This window comes from Abramis brama (genome assembly GCF_963993115.1).
Source record: "Abramis brama genome assembly, chromosome: 25".
Classification (NCBI taxonomy): Eukaryota; Metazoa; Chordata; class Actinopteri; order Cypriniformes; family Leuciscidae; genus Abramis; species Abramis brama.
The window spans coordinates 7031884-7057767 of NC_139987.1; the positions used below are offsets into that span (position 1 = coordinate 7031884).

Below are 25884 nucleotides of genomic sequence, written 5' to 3' on the forward strand. Positions count from 1 at the left end.
ACACTCGCTATTGAACGCGAGTAAGTGTTTTGAAAACATTATCCATATAATCATAATTTACCAGACAAAGCATTATGAAATCATCTGCTTATGGTTTGTGATGCAGCTGCTGTCAGATTCAATACAGTTGCTGCTTCATCTTTCAACTAAAGCTTCTTTGCGAACTCTCCATTACACTGTGCCTCATTTACAAAAGAAAATGCTCTGAACAAACATATAATCATTCGACACGATCCGGGACGCCATCAAAATAAACAATACACTTGTTTCCGACTCTGGGATCCTTCTCGAGTCTGTACAGAGACACAAACAATCTGTTTAAACTAGACGCGTCAAAGCGATTCTTCTTTCACTCTTCCATTTGTCCTGTTGTCGGCAGACTCAAGTGTGTGAAGTCCATCAGAAACTGAACTCACATCTGTATACTTTATCCAGTGTAGACAGCGTCAGTTATTATAATGGCTCTATTTGCTTTTGATGTATGCTGTAATTCAGCATACAGATGTGCATTCAGGATCTGAACTATTCGTCGATGTCTTGCTCTGGAGGCGGTCATATGCAAATACATTTGCTCGTGTGATGTCACAGATCCCGTAATATCAAAAAGAGCCATTTTTGAGCTTGATTAAATAAATGCTTTGTTTATAATAATGATGTTTTAAGCTATGAAACTTGTAGGATGTTTTAATGGTACAAAGACCTCTTAAATGTCAAAAGATCAAGGAGAATTTGATATAACTAATCATATAGTTTGTTAATTGTAAAACGTGTGTAGTTGAGAATATGTTTCACTGAACACACACAGTTTCCCCTGACGTAGCAGCTGTTCTCCACTCAACACAGCCATATTAATAGCAGTAAACACATGGCCCAGAACACACTGCTCTATATCACAGGATACAGACCTGGCTTGTGTTCGTTTCGAACAATTACGGACATTCAAAATTAAGTGAATCAGTCAACAGTTTCTCCAAACTGCTCCAGTGCTGACCTATCGTTCTCTTCCCCTTCATTTGGATCCGGGCCACGTCACTGGCACACAAAAACAACAGGTTTTTAAAGCTTTGGCAATAACAAACATGTTTCCCTGTGCGCTATTTATAAGAGTGTTAAGATGATTCAGTAGTGCAACAGAAACAACAGAACTTTTATGGGTTTATTTCATGTTAAAGAACAAGGCAGAACCCAGTCATATTAAAAGATAGTGAGGAACAGAGAGCCATTATTGGTTATTAGAAGTGCAAGGCAACAGTTGGATGTGAGTCAGAAAGTCGGAAATATGCCCCAAATGTGGGAGAAAAATGCTCCCTTAATAAATTCATCCTTTTTTAATGTGTTATCTAACATTTGCTTTTCTTGGCGTATCTGCGTATGGCTGGGTTTATTATGGGTTTATTGCCCGACTACAGCTACACAATCTGTATTCACTGTCTATGTTGCCTAACAAAAATGAAACTGTGATGGTATCAGATGGTAATATCATGGTACTTTTACAACTTTTTTCTCATGGAAATGTTACTGAAGAGATACTGTATTAAACATGATACCGTAATATCACTGTGTGTATTTAACAAACCAGTGAATAAAATGATATAAATCATGTGAAAACTATAAAATACAGAAAATATAATTCAACTTCAGTTATTGCAAATGCAATTGAGTTTGTTCCCGTTCGACCAGCAGACGGGGAATAACTTCATACAAGTTTAACGTTGCATGTCTTTATCCGAACATGAGGATGTGGTTCCATCAAAAATCTGGTGGAGGTACAACTCTGTGGAAACCCAATTTTGACTATATAGTCTAAATGCACATGCTACATCGATTTACCCGTATAAGATGACAATTCTGATTAAGTTCAAAATGGCCACATTTCTACTGTAGATCTCCTCTCTGAGAAAACCTCAGACTGAAATCTACATTGATCTATAGAGGTTTTCAGACTGTGGAAAAACTATCAATCAGATGTTTTCAATCCCAAGTGTTGGGAGTAACGCATTACAAGTAACATGCAATGTGTAATCAGATTACTTTTTTGATGTTGAGTAAAGTAACAAATTACAAGTAACATGCATTACGTAATCAGATTACTTTTTGATGCAATGAGTAAAGCAGCGCTTTACAAGTAACATGCACATCAGATTACTTTTTGATGTAACGAGTAAAGCAATGCATTACAAGTAACATGCACAATGTAATCAGATTACTTTTTGATGTAACGAGTAAAGCAATGCATTACAAGTAACATGCATAATGTAATCAGATTACTTTTTGATGTAACGAGTAAAGCAATGCATTACAAGTAACATGCACAATGTAATCAGATTACTTTTTGATGTAACGAGTAAAGTAATGCATTACAAGTAACATGCACAATGTAATCAGTTTACTTTTTGATGTAACGAGTAAAGCAACACATTGCAAGTAACATGCATTACGTAATCAGATTACTTAAAGGTAACTTCCAAGGAGGTCGTTTATTGTCAAGTAAGAGAGGGAAACAAGCGATGCACGCAGGTGAGTAACCGAGTTCATCAAACAGTAGCAAACACTTAGCTGTGAGTATCAGTTCTTCTCTTTGCAGGTACTGGCTGGTGCCGATGGAAGATGACTGAAGAGGTCTGGTGCTGAGGATGTGACTGGCTCTGTGACACAAGTAACGTGCATAATGTCATCAGATTACTTTTTGATGTAATGAATAAAGCAACACATTACAAGTAACATGCATTATGTAATCAGATTACTTGTTTGATCTTACAAGTAACGCATTATGTAATCAGAGTACATTTTTTGACTTAACTGCAAATTACATTCTAATAACACAAATACATTTATTTACAACCAAAAAAGTTACTGCAGATGAAGTATTTTCAAGAACAGTCAAAGTAATAGTATGAATTGTAGCTGAAATATAGCTAGTGATGCACAGTGTCCAATTTAGTGGACTGATGATTAATCAGAATTTCCTCCCAATGTAAAATCAATATATTCCAAGTATACTTGGAACGGGGTGTAGCAATGAACAGATTCAGTTGAATAACTGATTCAGTTGAAGTATAAATAAAAAGGACACACCGTGTGTATGTTTTTGTATGGTTAAAAAAAAATTATTGGTAAAAGTAAATTCCAGGGGCAAATACAAAAATACAAATTAAAACGTTGTTTTCCCACACTGATCTGAACATAAAATAATAATAATAAAAAAGACCATAATCTTGTGAGGGAGATATTATAATCTACCTTAGATGTGACATGTAAAGGGTAAACAGCAACAGGGGATAATCACTGATTTCAAATGGATTAAGAAAACAGTAAAATAATTAATGCTTTGTTCATGATTAACTCCACAAACACACATGCTTAGGAAGCGATGTTATTATAGTCTTAACTCTCATCATAATAAAGCAGTGTAAATGGATGTTTTGTTACTGTAGTCATGTTTAACGGCTCTGGTTATGTTGTATGATTGCTCCCTCTAGTGGTCATTGTCAAAATTATTTGACTATTTTGACTTCTGCATAGTGATATGACCAAACTTAAATCATACACGTCAATAAACGCATGTGTTGAATTGATCTCTATTCTGTGCACTAAACTTATAAATGTATAGCCTATAGGCGAATAAGGTTCCTATTTATTCATGTAGGTATTTATAATTATAAATGCTGATGTTTATAAATGTATGCATTGATTATAAAACATTAAAATAAACAAGTAAAACACAATAAAAACAGAATGACAAAATGTGACTCGAAAAATGGTTATGATTATGATCATGATTATGACTAAATTAACAGATCAATAGCCTATGTCAAAAACTAACCAAAACAGATTTGGCAGTTTTAAGATTTCACTTCGTTTCATTACATGCTGAATAATTTGTTTGAGGAGTCTGGGCAATTTCTGAGTTTCCCCTGTGGCACGAGTAGCTACTATATGAATATGCATAAAGGGAGGAGTAACCCGTCACACGCCCGTGACGTTGTTTAGTGGACAGACTTGCAGGTACAGTGATTTAAAGTTAACCATGATTTAATGTCGCACAATGGACGTACTTTGGGTAATATTAAATCAATAAGACATCACATTTGAACCGAAGTGCTATGAAACATGTGGATTCACATTGCCTTTGAGCAGAGGTTTTTGTGGCGCGTTTTTGTGCTGCTCTCTTTGACTGTTGGACAAGCTTTCGGAGGTGAGTGTCAGCAAACCCACATTTATAATATAATAATATAATATAATATAATATAATATGGGCCATTCATATTTAAAACAACACTTTTGTCGAATATAATTTTGTTGTGGTTCATACATTTGTAGTTTTATCTCAGTAGAACTTAATTTTATTTATTGAAGTAGTCTTAAATTGTTCAGATGGAACGATTTTTATTCATGCAAACTACAGAAAATGTAAACAATCAGTTATAAACGGCACATTTTGGAGGTAGTGACAAATAAGCTGTAATTAATACCTCACTGTACAAAGTGACTTCTACACATGTCTGAAATGGGATTAGATATAATCCGATCTGTCCAAGTTCATTTTGTTTGCCTGCAGCATGAATGGAAGCGAACTCTCCCAGTCCAAAGCCAACACAGAGATAGTAATGCATTTTTAAACATCTTAACAACATTGATAGAAGGATAAGATAATGTTTTTAAGCGTTTACAAATATAAGATATATATTCATGATATATTCATGGGTGTATTTCTTCTCTATTGAATGTTTGGTAACACTATTTTACAGTGGACTTGTTACATGTTACATGTAATTAATTACTGTAGTAGTTACTATAAATTATGCATAATTACATGCAACTAAACCTAAAGTAATTACATGTAGTTAATTGTTATTACTCAGTCATCAAATGTATAATTACACTGTAACACTGACACCTTAAAATAAAGTGTAACTGAACATTTCATAGTTATGTAACAAGCACACATTTTCTGTGATGTTACTTTGACCCAGTGTTTTTGAGCTAAATTGTTTGCTGCTGCTGTTTCTCGACTAGTTTATGCAGTAACTTGGACATACTTTTGCAATCTGTCCCTCACTTGTGGAAAAATCAAATAATTACGTTTAATTCCCTGCCCCTACTAACTTACTATGGTTAGCATTTTGAAAAGCATATTCATCTCCAGTCACTGTGCTTATTGACTCCTATTGACCCCTTTGACACAGTGCTCTATAAATTAAGCTCTTAAAAGGCATTCAGCACATTAAATGCATTAATTGAATTCTGATAACGCATTAGAGGGCAGCAGACACAACAGCACTTAGTCTAAACTGCTTTCGGCACAGCTGTCACAGAGCTGTTCAGGCCGATAAAACTCTTCATTTACTCGGGACAAAAGCAGCGTCTAACTCAGATACATACAGTATGTAGGAATAATTCACACACATATAAGGACATTCAAAAGTGGATGGAGTTAGGGTGAAGCAATTGTGTGATAATAATTAATGTGTTATATCTCTCAAAAAGCAAGATATGTGAAAGACATAAGCTATTTGGATCTCTGTTTTCAGAACATCTTACCATCTGGCATTTTGTTTAAGGAATGTGACCTGTGCCCTTACTGTTGTAAAGTGCAGAATGTGAAAAACATGTAATGTTTATGTATATGCTGTATTAAGCACACACAAATAACTTTTTTATATAATCCCTATTGATGCGAGTCCAAAATACTTTGCAGCTTCTTTCTACGGAGATGGTTTTGTGCATTTGAAAACAGTTGAGTTGTCCAGCCAGACGTCTTTCCATGTACGGTTCCGAACCTCTGCACCCAGTGGCCTTCTCTTTTTGGCAGCTGGAGAGACGGACTTCCTCTGGATGGGACTGCATTCTGGCAGAGTACAGGTGATTAATTAAATGCATCAAATACATGTCACTGAAAAGCGGACTTCATATCCAACACTGTATATCCACTTTATTGCATCCTGTAATTTGATGTTTTCTTTATTGCATATTAACACCCTTATGTTACTCATGCATTTGCTAGAATGGAGTTTAACTAATATAGATTAATGTGCAAAACAACGTTTTATCTTAAGAATGCAGTACAATCATTGTAGATTATTGCTGTTCTTAATTGCTGTAAGAGACTGAGATTAGCTACATAGTGAAATATTGCGATCAGTTTAAATGAATCAGTTTAACTATGTTGGAATCTTACAAATTAGTATCCTTCTAAATGATCTTAAACTTATACCCATCCTTGGCAGTTACATTTATCCGAGTTGTAAAGTACTGCTTAAAACAGATATTTTATGCCCACAGGCAAAAACAAAAGGCAAGTGATTTCTTGTTGCTTCCAGACAGAAAAAGTATTCACCTCCACTTGCATCACTGTGCTTACAAGTCTTTTCATGCTGAGGAATACTGACATGGTGACTCTGTTACCTGTAGTTAATGTAATATGAGTTTCTTTGCAATATTATTTGATACACAAGTGTAAATGAACCTTAAAGTTATTTAGGAAGATCTCTCGGGACAGGAGAGAAAATGACTGTTACGGTTCCAGTTTAATCCAGTTTGTCAAACCTTGTGAGGAGGTGCATCATTTAATTGCATCACCATCGATGGGAGACACAAAATTACCCAACACTGTGAAAATAACCCAACAGGCAGAACCCAGCAGTCTGGGTAATAAATTAACTCAGCAAATTTTAGAGTGAAATAATTTGCTTTTTAAAGATTTTTCCTACATTACTGTTAAGATCTTCTGTCCATCTCTGTCAGGTGCGGATTGATCTTGGATCTGGGGAACGGACGGTTCGTTCTGAGAAGGGTGTACCCTTGAATGATCTGACCTGGCACATAGTAGAACTTCAACATGAACTTGCCAACATCACGCTGACTGTGGACAAAAACTCTATAACAACTGTTAAGATGCCAGGACCTGATCTTGAACTGGAAGTCCAAGATGGGCTTTTTGTAGGTGGTGTTGGGGATCTGGAAAAACCCTACCTCTCAGCAGATAAAACATCTTCTGGCTTTCGGGGGTGTGTCGATGAGGTTTTGTTCAATGAGCATAACCTTCTATCCTCCCTTAGGCCTTACTCCGGATACAAAATGATTCATGAAGTGTCACTTGGTTGCAGCCCAGAGTTTTCAGCCACTGTCAACAATTCAATAAGTTTTTTCAGCTCCAAAGCATACATGTCGCTGCCAGCATGGGACGTACCCCAAGAGGGTGTATTTGAATGTGAATTGCATACAGTAAATTCAGAGGGGATCCTTTTATACAGCTCTGCAGGCCAAAGTGACTATATTGCCCTGGAGATCCAAAAGGGTCACCTTGTTGCTATCCTTAAAATAGGTGCAACTAAGACAGTATTGCGTTCCTTTATGGTCGTCAATGATGGGACATGGCACATTTTGCGGCTCTATTTGTCTCCTCTGAATCTTCAGTTTACTCTGGGTTTGGAGATGCACAATTCTAGCTTTGGGATAAATGCCAGTGCGCTACAGTTTACAGGGCCTCTGTACTTAGGTGGGGTTGATATCAGCACTTACACAGAAATCCACAAGAATGGTTTGCTCTCTGTGGTAGGCAAGCGAATTGGAGGAGGGTCGTTTAAAGGCTGTCTTCGAAATATCAGAGTTAATTACCAAAGGATGGGCCTTCCAAAAGCGTTGGTCACCAAGGATATTTCTGTTGGTTGTGAACCAGACAAACGGCTTGGACCCATTACCACAAGTCCATCAATTATTACTATGGATTATGAAAATTTGACAGATGTCCTACCTGAGCTTGAGAAGAAAAATTTTCTTTTACTCAAGGATTTGGAGGTTCTTGAAGGCGGACGGGCACCACTTGAGTCTAAACACATAAAGATTAACCTAGAGTTCCGTAAACTTGGGATCCGACATTCGCAGGTTATGTTTCGCATTGAAGAGCAGCCGGTACATGGGCAACTCCGACTGGATGTTGACCCTAATCTGGGTGAGAACACCTTCAATATGCTGGACCTCTTGCATCGAAGGGTAATGTATGTCCATGGAGGATCTGAGGACCTACATGATTTTTTCATGTTTTCCATCTTCACCAACAGCAAAAAGGAAGTGCCTAGCTATCTCAGAGGGAACCGTCTGCACAGATTTAACATCAGTATCACACCTGTTAATGATGCTCCTGAACTTAGCCTTCCTGAGGGCAGTCTCTTCATTCTGCTGGAGCACTCAAGACGTCGTTTGAGCACAGATGTTCTCAGGGCCATCGACCCTGACACTAACTCCACAGACCTGATGTTCACAGTGCTTGGAAACCTGAATGCTGACTCAGGTTTTCTAGAAATAGAAGAACACCCAGGCCGGGCAGTGACCTCATTTTCCCTAAGCGATCTAGAGCAAGGTAAAGTGAATTATGTCCACAAAGGTGTCAAGAACTCCAGAATGGCTATTAGGGTGAGTGATGGGGACAAGGTTAGCAACACTGTGGTATTCAGGATCATCGCTGTTCCCTTAGAACACAAGATTGCCAATAACACCGGAGTAGAGGTAACCCAAGGTGAAGCAACCCTTATTAGTAACAAACATCTTGCTGTACAAGTGAATGTCCCTAAACAAGCAGTGGATATTCGCTATGACGTCACAGTGCCACCAATCTATGGTGAGCTGCAAAGGCTGCATTCAAGTGGGCAGTGGAAGCAAACAGGCACATTCACGCAGAAACTTCTGGAAAAGGACCGTCTTCGATATCTCAGCACTTTCCATGGTACGCAGCAAAGTAATGTCACTGACAGTTTAAAATGCAAAGTCACAGTTGGTTCAGTCATTACGGATGAGTTGTTGTTTTTGATTAGAGTACGCTGGATACGTTACAGAATAACCAGAAATAAGGTAGCAATAGATGGTGAACTCAAAGTCACATTGACACCTCAAGAATTCCATGTTGTCACCAAAGGTGCGAGACTTTCGGAAAACGACCTTCACATTCGTTTGTTGACATTACCGAGGAGAGGACATCTTCTTCTCGTTAATAAGATTTTAAAAAAGAACTCTACCTTTAGCCAAGGTGACATTACTAATCGCAAGTTGCAATATGAGCTCTTAGAAAGGCCAAAGGATGATACAAGGGACATGTTTCACTTTCAAGTATTCTCAAAATTTGCTATGTCAGGGATTCATGAGTTCAGAATCAGCATCAAAGCAGATATTCATTACATCATTTTAATAAATCATGGACTTTCTCTCTTGGAAGGGGAGAGCAAGGTCATTACTAAGACAATGCTTTTCTCAGAGACACCCAGCTCCAGAGCCGTACACTACACTGTCACCAGCAGCCCTAAACATGGGATATTGAAGAAAATAAACCTCTCTAATTCCTCTTCCAGCAACGACAGCATAATAGAGTTCACCAATCAGGACATTTTGGAGGAACGCATCTTGTATGTCCATGATGATAGTGAAACTGTGCATGATGCATTTACATTCCTGGCCTCTTTTGGCTCTCTGAAAAGTAAAACCCCAGGCACGGAGGGCACATTTAATATTTCCATCCAGTTGGTTAATGACGAGAAACCCGTCCGTGTTGTGGATAAAGTTTTCCATGTGGTACGTGACAGCCAGCGCTTACTTACACTGGAAGACTTGTGCTACCATGATGCTGACACAGACTTTGATAATGGAGATTTGCTTTATACCAGACGAAAGATCCCCATGGGGGAGTTAGTCCTGGTAAATGACACCACACACAAGCTTTATCAATTCCATCAGAAGGACTTAGAAGAGAAGAGAGTGCTGTTCATTCACAAAGGGGTGAGTTTAGGCCGCTGTGTCCTCTTCATATCAGATGGCAAACACTATACATCAACACTACTTGAAGTGTCGGCCCAGGATCCATACGTTAAGGTGGCCAACAACACAGGTATTTTGGTCCAGAAAGGCCAGGTGGCCATTTTAAAAGTTGCTAATTTCAGTATTTCCACTAATATGGATGTCAGGCATGATGAAGAAATGGTATTTGAGGTTTTTCTACCACCAAGACATGGGACTCTTCAATGCAATGGTATTAAGGCAGATACTTTCACACAACATGACTTGAAGATGGGTCATGTAATGTATCATCATGATGACAGCGAAACACAGGAGGACTTTTTTAACTTCACCTGTAAGGTGAAAAGCCTGCATCTGGATGTGAGTGTGGCAGTTAGGGTGTACCTTGAGAGTCATCAGCAGCCCCCAAAGGTCATTCACAATAACCCAATCTTGGTGGAGGAAGTAAAACCTGTCAAAATCAACAAAGACGTTCTCCAGGTTAGTTTTATTTTATTAAAGTCATTTTCAGACAACTTGGTTATGAATACAGACTATCTATTTGATATTCTCATTTGGTCTGTTTCAGGTTATTCATGAGGATAACAAACCTTATGAGATTGTGTATACAATGAAGTTGGCACCCGCTCATGGTTTTCTGCGGATATCTATGGTAGAAGAAGATCATTACCACGGCAGTAAGGAGAATCCCATCCAAAGCTTTTCACAGGATGATATCAATAAAGGGCATGTTCAGTATGTTCAAACAGACCATGGATTTATTAATGACTCTTTCTCGCTTGACGTAACCAATGGCGTTCTAACAATCCATGACCTTGTAGTCGTTGTGGATATTATCCCCTTGCACATCCCTCTAGAGGTGTCCAATATGACCCTGATAGAGGGCTCTTCTAAAGCTCTCAGTCAGGACATCATCAAAGTTGTTAACAAACACTTTCATGGACTCCAAATCTTCTATCTTGTAACCGAGGGGCCTCATCATGGCCGGATTGAACACTCAAGGATCCCTGGTGTTCCCATTCCTTCTTTCACAAGGGCTCAAGTGAGTTCTTTTCACTCTCTCCACTTGTTTACTTTGTCTCTCTTCACTCCCATAAGGCAATCCTTTAAAAATATGTTGTAAACAGCACTGTTTAAGAAAATATATATTTCAAATGTAAAGATTTTGTACTAATCTTTATTATAAATATTGTTAAAGAACTGCATTGTATACTTTTTTCCCTTTGCCACAGGCTGAACAGGGGTTCATATTCTATGTCCATGACGGAAGTGAGACCATGGCTGATAATTTTACAGTCGTGGCCAATGATACAGATATCCGGAAGCAAAGCTTGCCTTTTGTGATTTATGTCAATGTAACTCCCATAAATGATGAACCTCCAGTTGTAACTGTCAACAGGATCCTCAAGGTGAGTTTTCCCCCTGAAACTAATTTGTACTAATTCTGCACTACAAAGATAACTGTATTACACTTACTAACCATTTCTCATCTATTTATACAGTATTTGTGAACGTCAAATGTTTACTTAAATGGTTTAATTAAATTATATTAAACAAAAATAAAACACATACACAAACACACACACAAAGTAAACCATGACTTTAACCTGGGTGATCTCCTTCCCACAGACGTGACAAATTTGTGCATTATCACAAACATTTTACTAATATCTAATATCTGACTAAAACCTAGCATCTTTTTCTATTTCCATCATGAAAAGATTATTTAAAGAACATTGGTTAAAACAGCATAAACTGTGAGGACTAATCTGCAGACACCCACTGTCACCAGCAGGAGGCTCAGTAAACACATTCTAAAATGGCTTCTGCTGTAAAATAAATAAATAAATACTGTTTCTAGTGAAAAATGTTAAACCTCACTTGACAAAACATGACCAAAACTGACAGCATCATTTGTATGTTACTAGGTGTGGGAAGGTTCTGTGACAGAGATAACCACTGAGGACCTCAGTGCTGAGGATCCAGATTCTCCTCCTGAGAGCCTTGAATTCATCATCACTCCACCTAGTAATGGGCATCTAGCCCTGAAGAGCGCCCCCTCAAGGCCTGTTCTGAACTTCACCCAAGAGCATATCAATCATGGCCAGCTGGTCTTTGTACATAGTGGTTAGTTTACATTTTAAAGTGCCTTTCAGAACTGCCAATACGATTTGATAAGCCATTTTGCTTGATCTCTCAGTAGGTTTGTGTTATTTATGTTTCAACAGGTGCCTTGTCAGGAGGATTTCACTTTCAAGTCAATGATGGAGTGAATTTTGCTCCAAGGAAAATCTTCAGTGTCACAGCCCAATCTCTGGTCATCAGCTTAGAGAAAAATCAAGAACTTAAAGTTTTCCCAGGTTAATTTTTATAGTGCTTTAAAGAAACCAATAGTATTTCTTCTTTCTTGTCGCTTTCTTCAACTTAAACTCAAGTGCCATTTTATACCAGTGAAAACTATGGTTACACTTTTTAGTAGGAAGTGGTTAGTGAGGGTGTCTTTCACACGAAGAGATAGCCAAAGGACATGCAGAAGCTGGACTGGGTTGCGTGAAGCTCAGACTAGCCTATTCTTTGAAACAGTGATGGTCCCGTTTTCTGTATGATGTAAAGGATTTATTCCATGTATCCTTTCCACAGGTTCTTCAAAGTTAATTTCTGAAGATGAGCTGCTGATAATCACAAATGACTATGATGATATTTATGGGAATCGCACCATCACCTACACCGTGACCTCACCTCCAAAATTTGGAAGCCTAATGTGGAAACGAGCAGAAAATTCCACACAAGAAATCTCCTCCTTCACCCAAAACATGGTATTTATCAAATATGCTCCTAAGTTTTGTTTAAATTTGTACGTCTTTTAAAAAATATGATAGGCGCATCGCTAAGATTTGAGCGAGTGTATTCTGCTAAGTTTTGACATTTCAGGGACCAGCAAATGCTCTACTACAGATGTCATCCTGCATATATATTTTGAAGATATGTATGGTTTTAAGCATGCTTTTGTCAAAATAAAATTTCATGTAACACTATTTGAGCATAATATAAAATTCAGACAAAAATTGTATTGTAGTATTGCAACATGGGCAAACATTTTTTTGTCATCACAATGTTTGAATGGGCTGTAAGAAATTTAGAAGTTAATTTCACTCTTCAGCCGAGCCAACCGTTCGAGTGAAATTCAAAACATTTATTTAAAATATGGCTCTTCAACATAATTAGCATATCTAAATATTTAAAATGTAATTATTAACATACTTAAGAAGAAAATAATGCAAAAATGATGAAATGTGATATTAAATTCGGTCACACTTTAGATTAGGGTCCAATTCTCATTACGACTTTTGCCTCAATAAACCCCTAATTACTGCTAATTAATAGTTCATAAGGTAGTTGTTAAGTTTAGGTATTGGTCAGGGTTAAGGGATGTAGAATATGGTCATACAGTATACGTTATTAATATGTGCGTTATAAGTAGTAATAAACAGCCAATATCCTAGAAATATGAAGGATAATTAGCAACTCGTTAATAGTGAGAATTGGACCCTAAACTAAAGTGTTACCGATCATTCTAATTTATAAATAAGCTTAATTACCTCTATTATTTTAGGTGAAAGAACGTGCGGTGCTGTATGCACAGACTAAACCTGTTGCCTGGACCGCTACAGATTCCTTCACCTTCACTGCATCATGCCCCCCAGCATCCCTCCATGCTCACACCTTTAATATCCACGTCTCTTATGAAAATATTGGCTCGGAGCATAGGAGTGCACTCTTGACAAATACTGGTAATGCTTTCTGACTTCTCGTGATGTTTATTTGATAAACAAATTGAACACAATTAATATAGTATCTCTACACTAACAACTTCATATTCATTATACAGGGGCTGTTGTCGCTGAGGGTAGTAGTGTTCTCGTAGATAAATCAAAATTGGATGCCTCCAACCTTTTGGGAAAGTTAGGAGAAGAGGAACGTAATTTCTATGAGGTCTGGTACGAAATCACCTCTCCACCCCTCCACGGTACAATTGTTGTAGGCGAAAAGAACCTGACACATGAAAGACCAAAGTTCTCCCAATTCAACCTCCACAAGCATGGAGTTATTTATGTACATGATGACTCTGAGACCACTCATGATAACTTCACTTTTGATGTGTGGCTAAACCCCAAAGGAAAGCTTGCTCAACGACCCCAGAATGCAGACTATATAGTATCAGGAATATTTAATATTACTGTGACCCCTGTTAACGACCGGCCTCCTGTGCTCAAGACGGGATCCCCTAGACTCAAAGTGGTCAAAGGGGACACTGTGACCTTGGACACTGAGAACCTTTATGTGGAGGACCAAGACACTCCACCTGAGGAGCTTTATTATACGGTAATCAGCAAGCCTAAAAATGGCTTCCTTGCTTTGGAGGGTCAACTCAATAAGTCTGCTATCACTTTTACCCAGGCTGATGTAAATCAAGGAAGGGTGCACTTTGTTCAAAATGGCGAACCCTCATCAGGGGTCATCTACTTAAGTATAACTGATGGCTTCCACAGACCACTCTACAAGCTCTTTAGTGTAGAGGTAGAGAATATCACCATCAGTGTGGCCAACAACACCGGACTGACTCTGTTGCAAGGTCAGACCACAGTGACTGTGACATTCGAACATCTGGCTGCAGTGACCAATGAGAAAGATGCATCCATTAAGTATTTAGTTACAGGCCCACCAAGTCATGGTTGTGTCATGGTTATGGAAGAGCCGGTCACACACTTTGACCAAGAGGACCTTCACACTGGCAGATTATTTTATAACATGACTGACCTGTCATCCTTTCAAGACAGCTTTGAGTTCACAGTCTTCACATCTGAGAGTAACCTGACCAACCAGGTGGTAAACATCACAGTCAGGCCACTGATCCACCTTGGAGAGCATGTTAGGATCCCAGATGGTATCCCAGTGAAGCTAAGAAAGGACGTCCTTGATGCAACAGAATTGGCCTCCCTTAGTGCTAGCGATCCCATCTTTGAAATCCTTGAGCCGCCGAAACATGGCAGGCTAGTCAAAGTGACATTTGACCTTGGAGGAGCCTCTCGCTCGCTGGAGTCCTTCACATTCAGGGATGTGGAACAGGGCAGAGTTGCCATAGAGGAAAACATCAATTTCCAAACCAATTATGGCAACACAACAGCAGCCAGGTACAATGTCACAGCAGTCCATCCACTTAATGACTCATTTGTTTTCCTTTTGAAGGCAGCCAATGTTCAGCCTGCCATGGGTGAGTTTGTGTATTTAGTAATACCTTATGACCCCATTACAGGGAAGCATTTACTTTTAGAGCCGACCAAGTTGCCGACTTTCAACAGAACAACAAATGCTATGTCACCCATGTACCCTCCATCTCACTTAGATCCAACAACAAGACCACACAGGACTGCTTCAAAGCTGAAACCCCGAAACCGCTGGGGGAACCACACACGAAGCAGATCAACGGTCCCTCATGGGCCCCGTACCACGATGGGCAAGTTGGACCCCTCCCCAAAAAATACATTAGTGAGGATGGAGTCTTTACCAAGACCTGCATCTGATCCCCTGCTCATCATCCTGCCATTTCTGGCCTGCCTCCTCCTGATTGTCATTCTTGTGGTTCTTATTCTTGTCTTCCGGCACCGGAGGGAAAAGCGGGCCCACCCCGCAATGATACAGGCTTTGACTGGGAACCCTGATGAAGATATTTTAGCCAGAGGCCCATATCTGGGTCAGCCTGAGAGAAGTCTCACTGTTCCTTCGGTTATAGTAACCCCACTCACTCCAAGCTGCCCTGACAGCCCCGTTTTAGAGGAAGTACATGATGCAGCCTTGGTGCCAGCGATTGAAAGAACTGTGTCTCCATTTCTCCTTTGCACATGGAGTCCACTTGACCCTGATTCCGCCCAGCAGTGTACACCAGCAACACCACCCCTTAAACAAAACCAGTACTGGGTTTGATTCAACTCATTTTATCACATCCAGATGTTGCTTGAACCAATTTTGTAAACTATCATTGTGCATGACCATCATCAGAGCCAACTCTTAGCGTTACTGGCAGAAGAAAGTATGTTTTTAAGTTTCATACCATACACTGAGAAACTGAGAAAATGTCTACTTATACTATTGTTGACATTTGGATTTTAACCTTATAGACTGAAGGTCTCTTGGCTTAGTGTCAAGGGAAAGATCGCCAAATTTCATTTTTGATGTTAGTCCAATTTCTGTCCTGCCACAGCTTAGATCTTTTTGTAGTTTTGATGTTTTGTTACTTACAAAACACAGATAGTCACCAATTCTTTGTTATTACAAGGTCAGATTGTTTTGCGGTTATATTTACCATCATGCAAAGTCAGAAACTTTTATGCAAAAATTTTACCTTTAGCTCGTCACTGGGGCAGTACCCTCAAAAGTACACTTTTGTACCTCCTCTAACACTATTAGCACATTTAGGTACTATATGCATCCTTTAGGGGTACATAAGATACAATCGTGCACCTTTGAGGGTGCTACCCCAGTGACGAGCTAAAGGTACAATTTTTGCAAAAAGGTTTCTGACTTTGGATAATGGTAAATATAACTGCAAAACATTCTGACCTTGTAATAACAAAGAATCATTTTTGTGCTACAGATAGAATGAATGAATGAACATGGTTAATTCAGTTCACAGACTCCAGTATGAATTGAATGTTATAAATTTAGATCCTTTGCCACATTTTAGAGGACAAATAACAAATAATTTATTAAATACGGACATGTAACTATTCTACTTAGGCCTTCATGTAGTAACAATAAGGGCTTTCACAACATAGTTATAGGAACTCAGTTATAGGAACTAGCCATCATGGCTGACCCTGAGAACTAAATGTTCGCCTAGGGCCATTTTCCTGGTTGCATTCGCACTGCTAGTAGGAACTGTGAAGTTGAAATGGCGATGGAATGTAGATGTATAAGTTATGTGATTAATAGAGCAAAAAGGAGGGCGAAAAGACTAAATCTATGACAACTTGCAGTGCTAGATATCATCGAGGCTGAGAACAGAACACAATGCCGCAGACAAAGGCGACAGGTAAATGCCGTTGACATTAACGTTCTGTATGTTTATGTTCTATTATGAATGCTAGATCGTGGAGTAAGTATTTGTTAACTGTGTTTACACAACTTTTAAAAATGGCTGGTGCCGGTGTTTCGTATGGCATTGTGTTCGGCCCATCAACTTGCGTACACTTACGCACTGTCTAGTTCCTATTGTTGTAAAATTGTTCCCAGTTTCTGCGGTGCAAACACGCCAAAAAGCAGGTACTTCCGCCAATAGTTATAGGAACTATGAAAACGTTCCTCTAGTGCGAAAGCCCCTAAAATTTTATTTCTTATGTCATTGTCGGATCACCTAATACAGTATTGTATTATTTTTTTAGGCCTACTGGTAAGTAGAAGAGGGAATGTAAATTTTCGGTAACATTTTATAATTAGTAAACAGTAATAAAGAGCTAACAAATCATCTGCAAACTATTATTGTTAATTTATAGTTTATAATATTATAGTCTCCACATTGTTAATATATTAATAGCCTATATACAAATAGTGAGTTCTCCACAGGTCTTTTTTTTCTCTCAAAATGAACAAAATTTAAATGATTTTAAATAAATAGTTTTCGCAGGAAATTGCATACATGCGTCACTCGCCTGTGTGTCTCTTGTCATATCCGTAAATAGAGAAAAGTTGCTCCGGCTACTTTGATGCATGTATAGTGTGGGAGTGGCATAGGTTTTCAGAGATGGCGAGAACTGAGGGATTTGAAAGCGATGCGGAGATGACGTTTTTATTACTCAACAGGAGAGTTGTTATTACTCAACAGATAAATTGCCATATGTAGGCACCATGTAAAGCATTATCTATTGTGAAGGGTCATTTCATTATGGTTGTCATAGCGCTGGAATTTATTTTCAAGTAAGTGTCTATTAATGGGCATAGGCACAGTAGCATCTTCAGCTAGTCAGCTTGAGATCCTTTCCATTCAAAGTGATTATATCTCTTAAGCCTAGTAGTGAATGTTTTTGAGCAGCAGGATAAACATATTCATACGCACAGTCATGCAGATCCAAAGCACAACTCTTTACATATAAGCTAATTTAACAATAATAATTTATATTTAAATAATAACAAAAAATATTACAATAATAATTTGTTAATTACAGTGACAATGCATGAAGAACTCACTACTTGTATATAGGCTATAAATATATTAACAATGTAAAGACTTCAAATATATAAACTAAGAATTAACTATAAAGGAATACTTTATTACTGCATACTCTACAATAACCAAATGTAAAAAAAAAATTACATTTCCTTTTTAAATGGTTGTCAAAAAACACTATAGAACCATAGCATTATGCTGTACCTAAATGCCTTGTTTATTCATATTTGCTGTCGACAAAGTTTGTCAGATTTCCATGAAATGAGAGAACTGAAACTACTCAAAGGTACATTTTTGAGAAGTGTCTAAATATGAAATAGTATGCTGACCACAAAAACAGATCCACCCTCAGAAATATTGCACCACAAATTTCACACTCCAAATAAGCAAGATGGCATTACGTCTGTGTGACTGAGAGAAAGCATCACTGAGTTAGATACACTAATGTACTATGATGTACACTAATGTAAAAATGATTGTTCTTATTGTATAAATGTATATTCTAATAAAATCATTGCTTTTTCTAAAATACTTTGGACGTTTTGAACTTTTATGATTCATATATATACCACATATTAGTGGATTACTTAATTTATTTATAGCTCCAATTATTTGGAAAACAAATGCTTCATAAAAACACAAATGAGTGTAGTCCTTCATTTTCTCCTTAGTGTTGTTTTAAAGGCAATATATGTGGGCTTGTTAGTGATCGGGGTGTGGAAATAAATTCTTCATGATTAAGGACCCGAGTATGTGAAAACAGACGCAGGCAGTGAGTGGAAAGAGAAGCCTAACTTTAGCTCTTATAAATAATTCAAATGCATTGAGAGATTGACTGCTCCGGGACAGCTCGGTTTTTACCATAGTAAGCACAGAAACTAATAATGGTATCTCTTTCAATAGGTGATTGGCGCTCTGAGGCCTGAGAATGCTAAACTTCTTTAATGGTCGTTTATTTTTCAATATTATTTCAATATATTTCAATGGTTCTTAAGAGTCCCCCTGTAGTCAATCCTTTTATCCCTTAAAACTCACCTTTTATCACCAAAATTACATATTTCAAAATCTGTAATGCCTTAAAATAGCTTGAATGTAACTCTACACCCTTGTCTCATTTAGTATTTGTGGTTCTATGAATATGCAAATTAGCCCCGCCTCCACTCACTCACACCAGCTCGGAGATCACACTTTGACGATCACACGTTGACCTGATTGGTTACAAGGTAGTTTGTGCCGTCAGAAACACCAGCGAAACACTGCAGTTTTAAGGAGAAAATGCTCTGCAATGGTGTTGTCTTAAAGCATATTAAAAACACCACATAGACATATTAACAATATTAAAACCTTGATTTTCACCACAGAGCGACTTTAAACCTTTTTAGGGGACCACTTAAAATGTAAAACAAAAATTGTGGAACACCTAATAACCCAAATTTCATGTGAGATTCCAGGTGAGATTTTCATGAGACTCTTCATCTGTTTAACCAATCCTGTCTTGAGCCAGTTTACTTTTTGTTATTATAAATAAACTTTTCACAGACCACCAGTGGTCCAGAGTTTGAGAACCACATCTAAATTTTTGAAGTTTCACTTCAATTTTTCTTGCTCATCCAGCTGGTTAAACGGTCTTGATAACAATTAGAGCTCCTAAAATACATCCACCAAGCTCTCATTTACTGTAATTAGCTAAAAATACTCATGTCGAAACATGGGAGAAAAAGTCTAAACTGAATAATGGAAGTGCTGGTAAACTAGTACCGTGAGTAATCCTCTCAGCCTCGTCTGGAATGTCTTCTAGATAAAGAGGGTTTCAGCCCATGTTTTCTAGGTCATTGTTCCTTTGCACTTCTCCTCCAGGGCTGTGAAACTGTGTCTCGTCTTTCTTAATGTAAAACAGACACAGGCCTCTCCCTCGGAGCATATTAGATAAAGGTTAATAACGAAGTGAGAGTAAAACTTGCACAGACTGAGAAGGATCATAAGCAACCGTAACTGACAGACCAACACAATAAGTCAATTCAAATGCATAATGTTTCTTTATATCTGTAATAGAATTCAGCAGAATCTGTTCAAAAGACACAAATGCCTTCAAATCTACTCTTATTCAGCATCACCACAGTTCATAGTCCAAGGAATGAGTCCATACCAGTACAGAGAGCATTTCAGTACAGGCACACAATTACAAGTGAGTGATCTATGTTGTTTATATCGACTGTAGTTACTAAGCCAATTAACATGTAAACTTCAAATTGTGGTTCTGTTTCAAGGGTTTCAGGACAACTGAAACCAATCAGGACTGGTGTGTATAATCAGATTATATGATTTTACTTAATAATAACGTAGTCAACATTCTAAGGACCGTTGTAAGTTTCTGGTAAGTTTTCATCCTTATTTTTTGTTTGTAACTCAAAGCCACCCCAAACACTCCTACAAGACAGTAACTGTATTTTCATGAATCTATAATAAAAAGGCTGCTTATTTGCGTTTCATTTCAGTTCTGGCCATTTGACCTCCTAAGCCTGATCATACATGTCCAGGGCTTCCTCCAACTTGCCTGTGATTTTCTGAAAGAAGCTGATCTGCTGCTGTAAGAAATATTGCATCTGTGCCTTGAAATCACGCACACGTATGCGATGAAAGTGTTGGATCTCAGCTAGCGTAGCGCAGGAGATGATGTTGCAGCGGTCATTGATGCCTCCACCTGCAGTGCCATCTTTTTCCTCGCCGTGTTTCTGGCTCTCCTTGGCTTTAGTGAGGGCTCCTGGAGAAAGACAGAGGATGCAAGTGAACAGAAAAGGGTTAAAAGTCTATAACACACAAATCACATCTGCAAAAACACACACATGCACTCTTTGAGAGTCTTCCCTTTTGAACACATTAAAATGCAAGCTCAGACCAGTCATGGCTTCTGATTTATGGCTAACAGCTCTCTTTGGAATTTCTCAAGGAGAAATCAATATTCCCTGTGCATTCTGAAATTAACTTCTACATCTACTTTCTACATTCACTTTCCTGGTCTTATTGCATATGATTCATCAGTGCATTAGTATTCCAAATAAAAAAATGGAATCTTGTATCAAAATGTAACTTGCTCTTTCTCCAAAATAAGAGACTTCATTTACTTTTTAACCCCCTCCCCTCTAACTTGGCTCCATTTTGGAATGTAACGCATACTTTTCACAATCCAATCAAATCCAGATGGATAAAATCCTGACCTACGTTTTTTTTTTTTTTTTTAATATCCTGTTTCAATCTGAGGCGAATACGAAAGTAGAATAAGTTGCGAATGTCGTTTCACATTGACTTTACGTATACAATCACATATATTACATCAAAAAGTTTAGTTATGGGATGTGTTTCTTACGGAAGCTTGTTTCCACCACAGAAAAAAAAAAAAAGTTAATTGTGACTTTTTATCTCACAGTTCTGACTTTTGTTTCTCAGAGTTGAGAGATATAGGCCTAAACTTGCAATTGCAAGTTCAAAAGTCAATATTGCTAGATATAAACTCGCAATTGTGAGTTATAATCAGAATTGTGAGATATAAAACGTCAGTCTTTTTTCCCCTCAGAATTGGACTTTATAACTCGCAATTCCGGGTTTATATCACACAATTCTGAGATAAAAAGTCGCAGGTTTTTTTCCCCCGTTTTTTGTGTGTGGTGGAAACAGGCTTTCATAGTTTCTACATCCAAGGATTCAGAAAAACTATCTGTGAGTTAAACTGTGGTGTAAGCATTCAATGCTTCCCTGTGCTGGAGCCCTAAGCTTAGGATTAGAGCCTTCAACACAAAAGTTTTCCCAGTATCAGTTGTTTTGAAGAGACAAGCAATTTCTCATACAAAACCGCATTAACAATTTGCGTCATAAAAACCCAGAGATATGATTCAAAAGAATGACATCTGTCACTTTAATTTCACAGTAAAGGAAAAATAGATTAGTCAGAGGTATACACTTCCCCCACTAAAGGGAAGTGAGGATTACAACAGGGTTGGCTTCATTTCACCATACCAACACACATCTCAAGCTGCAAGAACTAGCAGAACCCATATGCTCTCTCTCTTGCACCAGGGAAAAATCAGGACGTGCCATTTGACATACTGCCGAGAGCCTGTTGCTATGTGCCATTTTCTATTAGCTATAAAATCTTAATGAATCTATTTTACATCAGCAGCTTTCCTTCACTAAAACAGCATACATCCATTACAGTATGAATAAAATGCTTTTTTAGTTTTATGAAATAAATTGAGAATTGAGGTTTCCACTCAAATATTAAGCTGACACTGGATAGTGTGTCCTTTCTTTAAGCTGATGGCAAGCACATCAACTACTGACCTACTGACCTATATCCACATGTTTATTGCATGCCATTCTGACAAGTGGTATTTGAGCAAACACATGAGAAAAATCCCAAACCTTTCTGAACATGGATAATGTCTGGAAAGTTTGCAAGGTGTCCCTGGTAAATCGCTAAAAGATCGGAAATTGGATCCAAATCCTGACGGGGCTGCTCTGCAAAGTAATCCCCAATGATCTCATAGACTTCTCCAGTGTGTACAATGGCCTTGTTCAATGGAACTGAGTATACTTGCTGGTCGAATTCAAAGGCCTGACTTAAAAGTCTGAACGCTTGTCCAACTCTCTGATATTCCTTTTTAAAACCAGTGATCTGCTTTCTGGCAAATTCGTTAATTGTGACATTGACCTGTATGAGGTTTTCGTCCATTTTTTTGGTGAACGTTTTGAAACCATCTATGTTGCTTTCCACCTCTTGTAAGTCAAGCGGTAAAGCTGGAGGACAGATAGTGAGGAAGAAGTTAGCGCCGACTAAGTGGTCCTTCTCAGCTTTTCGCTTGCCTTGCTTCCAGGCTTTTTCGTCATTGCTGCTGCAGGTGAGGAAATGCTGGAAAACGTCACACTTGGATAAAATAGGATGACTCGTCATGTGATTCATCCACCATATTAAACCTTTCCTCCTCTTAGAAATGAAATCCTCTTCAAATCGACCAGTGGCTTGTTTTTCTGGCAAGTGAGGGACCGAAATGACAGGGAACTTTTCTACGAGTCGCGCATAAAGCCAGTCAAAGTGCTTGTATCTTCTATTCACCTGGCTTTGAGTATGACTAGGTGTGAGTCCATAGGACATATAGCTCTTCATGCCTTTGAATTTGGTCTGTTTTGTGGGGTCATCGATAGTGCAAGTGAATGGATATGGGTTATCTTGCCATTCCGGACCGTATTGACCCATATCCACGAATATTTTTTCTCCATCTCTGACCAAACCTGAAGCTTCACCCAAAACAAAAGCCTCGCCGCCTGACTTTACGAAGGTTGAAAACCTATTGAGATTTTTTCCAACTGTTCCTGTGCTTTTGGACTGTTGCGCACTACTACCACGTCGAGACACTGATGTGTTTGAGCTGGTCGCTTGAGTATTCCCGCGTTTTTCAGGTGTTCCTCCGCGTTCCTCCGACGTCACGCTGTCATCCCAGTCATCGTCCCAATCCTCATCACTTCCTTGGCTCGTCTGAATACTGAGTCGCTGTTGCTTAAGATGTCCCTGGTAGACAGCGGAATGCGTGGGGGTCGACTCGTTTGAGGTATCCCTCCTCTGAGGACTAGTTTGGTAGTAATAGTCCTGACTAGCGGATGTGCCGTTATCGTGTAGTGATGTGTCAGTCCTAATAATCTCCACGTATGATGCAGGGAAGAGTCCCGTCTCACCTCTGGTGTTCGTGCCCTCCAACCAACCATCGACAACCTCTTCACTACTCAAAGTTAGGAGTTCACTCTCTGTCACAGAGATCTCGCCGGGATTTTCAGAGATAAAGTCGTATAAAGCTCTCGCTCTGAGCGCCATAGTTGTGTGGGAACGCTTTGTAAACTCAGTTTCCAAAGTTACAATACACTCTCCGCGCCGTTCCGTTAAATTAACCTCTTCAGGAATTTACGGTCTCTGCTTTCTACCAAACCACGTCGAAAACTTTTGAAGACATTATCCTGTTGAAAACAGTTTAAAATTCCTCTCAGAAGGGTATTGAAAAAGTGGGGTTTGTGTCCGCCTGCTGCCTCTCTTCGCTGAATGCGGTCCAGGGCAGAATAATCGAGGGTGGAGCCAATCAGAATAATCAGCCTGGGGCAGAGAATAAACCCAAATGCCCCTGCGTGCAGCACTGTGACTGACTGTCACCATCATTGTCTTTTTCAAAACATGTTGTCTCCCAATTACCTCATCGTTTCAAAAAGATCTTATTGTAATTAGTCATTCATTTTTTTTGTTTAGCTCAGCACGTAGAACAGATCAGTAACCTATCAGTAGCCTACTTACATTATCAGAATCAGGAAGAATCATTATATTTAATGAATTATTAAAAAAAACTAGTTACAAATTCCATTAGTTAGAACATTCCATTAGTTAGAACATTCCATTAGTTAGAACATTCCAATAGTCACAAATGTATTGTACATACAAATGGATGTAGGCTACAAATGTAATGTGAATATATATTTTTCTTTTGTTGTTTGTAAAAAAAAAATGAAGTTCATTTGGGCAGGTTTGGGTGTTAACAAGATAATGTGTTTATTAGAAAGATTTTCAACAGACTTTACTTGCTGAACATTTATAAATTGTCATAAATTAGAATAGAATACAAGCCATTGTGTCCAATTATAAGCCAAATGTAATATAATCTTAAACAGATGAAAAGTGAAACATGAAAAATACTTTTCAAACTTACCTAACATGCATGTCATTTAACATATGCAGTTGATACAGATATTGTTATTCACATTAACTGAGTAGGCAAAGTGTTTATAACAGGAAGCAAATTAACATGTGAGCTGCATAATGCATTGTGCCACACAGACAGTCCTTTTATTGTTTCATGGCCTGTTTATCCAAATGAGTAGGCTATTATTGTTTCATTTTTAAAAAAACTTTGTATACATAAACATGACGCAATTGGCCTATGTTATAACATTATAAGCAGAAAAACCACAAAAAGTTAGACATTTTGAAAGAAACTAGCATTCCCGAGCACGACGCGTTTCTATGTACATAATGATCAGATTACACAACACGGCTATCCTCCTCGAAGAACAGTGTGTTACTTTAACCAGTAGAGGTCACTATCAAACCAGATATCTGGCACCATTATTTCCTTGTCACGTGATGTAAAAGAACCTGTAGCCTACGATCTCCTTTCACGTGATCGCTTAGACGTTAGCAAGACTTGCATTCTTAAAATGAAACAAACTCCTTCGTTACGTGAAAGAGCGTCGTAAGGGCAGTCAATACTATAATATCATATCGGTTTAAACACTCAAAAGAAGTCAGAAACAGAAGGAATTTCAATCCCTGTTGGATGAATGAACGTAATACTCAGCGTGACAGTGACGTCACGTCGAAGTCGTGATGCTTTTGCCTCTGTCTCGCGAACACACAACAAACAGCGCCTTTCTCCGCCCACACCATTAAGCTGTATTGCACTCGCTGTATCACGTCTGAGTCGGAATTATTTCGACTTAAAAATACATATAGTGATGTTTTTGAATGTATTAAAAGCCTGAATCCTTTTTTTTCACCAGGACTTGTTTTATTTACATAACCGTGCGTGGGACTTACAGAGGAAGAGGAGTGCACAGCTAACGCTGCTAGCCGCTTTATTAATATATATTATTTTTCATATCTGAGAGGCGGGGATTCCAAAGCCGTCAAAAAATCGACTTTTGGATGCATTCAATTAACACCAGCGTTTCATTTCATAGTCGCCCTAACTCAGGACTTCTATTTTCCGTAGACAACAGCAAGAAGCTATCGGGGAAATACATGGATTACCTGGTAGAGTATTATTTTTATTTCTTTTTGAAGATGGCCAGAG

The 25884-nt window shown here is 38.4% G+C and overlaps 3 protein-coding genes across 3 annotated transcripts in view; 2 read left to right on the forward strand and 1 right to left on the reverse strand.

Annotated features, from left to right (window-relative positions):
• Window positions 1-3965: 3965 nt before the first annotated feature.
• On the forward strand, window positions 3966-15899 carry LOC311076724 (chondroitin sulfate proteoglycan 4-like). The gene is made up of 10 exons (XM_084105120.1): window positions 3966-4195; window positions 5699-5862; window positions 6745-10263; window positions 10352-10825; window positions 11016-11192; window positions 11712-11910; window positions 12012-12143; window positions 12424-12599; window positions 13397-13574; window positions 13673-15899. The coding sequence occupies exons 1-10, from the start codon at window positions 4111-4113 to the stop codon at window positions 15763-15765; spliced, it is 7197 nt and encodes a 2398-aa protein (XP_083961246.1). The 5' UTR covers window positions 3966-4110; the 3' UTR covers window positions 15766-15899.
• Window positions 15900-20017: 4118 nt separating this feature from the next.
• On the reverse strand, window positions 20018-24088 carry snx18b (sorting nexin 18b). The gene is made up of 2 exons (XM_084105226.1): window positions 22421-24088; window positions 20018-20765 (listed from the first exon to the last, which is right to left on the reverse strand). Exons 1-2 carry the CDS (start codon window positions 23862-23864, stop codon window positions 20518-20520), a joined length of 1692 nt encoding a protein of 563 aa, XP_083961352.1. The 5' UTR covers window positions 23865-24088; the 3' UTR covers window positions 20018-20517.
• A 1307-nt stretch (window positions 24089-25395) lies between these two features.
• Window positions 25396-25884, forward strand: part of arl15b (ADP-ribosylation factor-like 15b) — a 48342-nt gene continuing 47853 nt past the window's right edge. Inside the window, exon 1 of the mRNA XM_084104397.1 lies at window positions 25396-25844. Coding sequence (XP_083960523.1) covers window positions 25737-25844 — 108 coding nt within the window. The 5' untranslated portion in view covers window positions 25396-25736. The remainder of the gene's footprint in view (window positions 25845-25884) is intronic.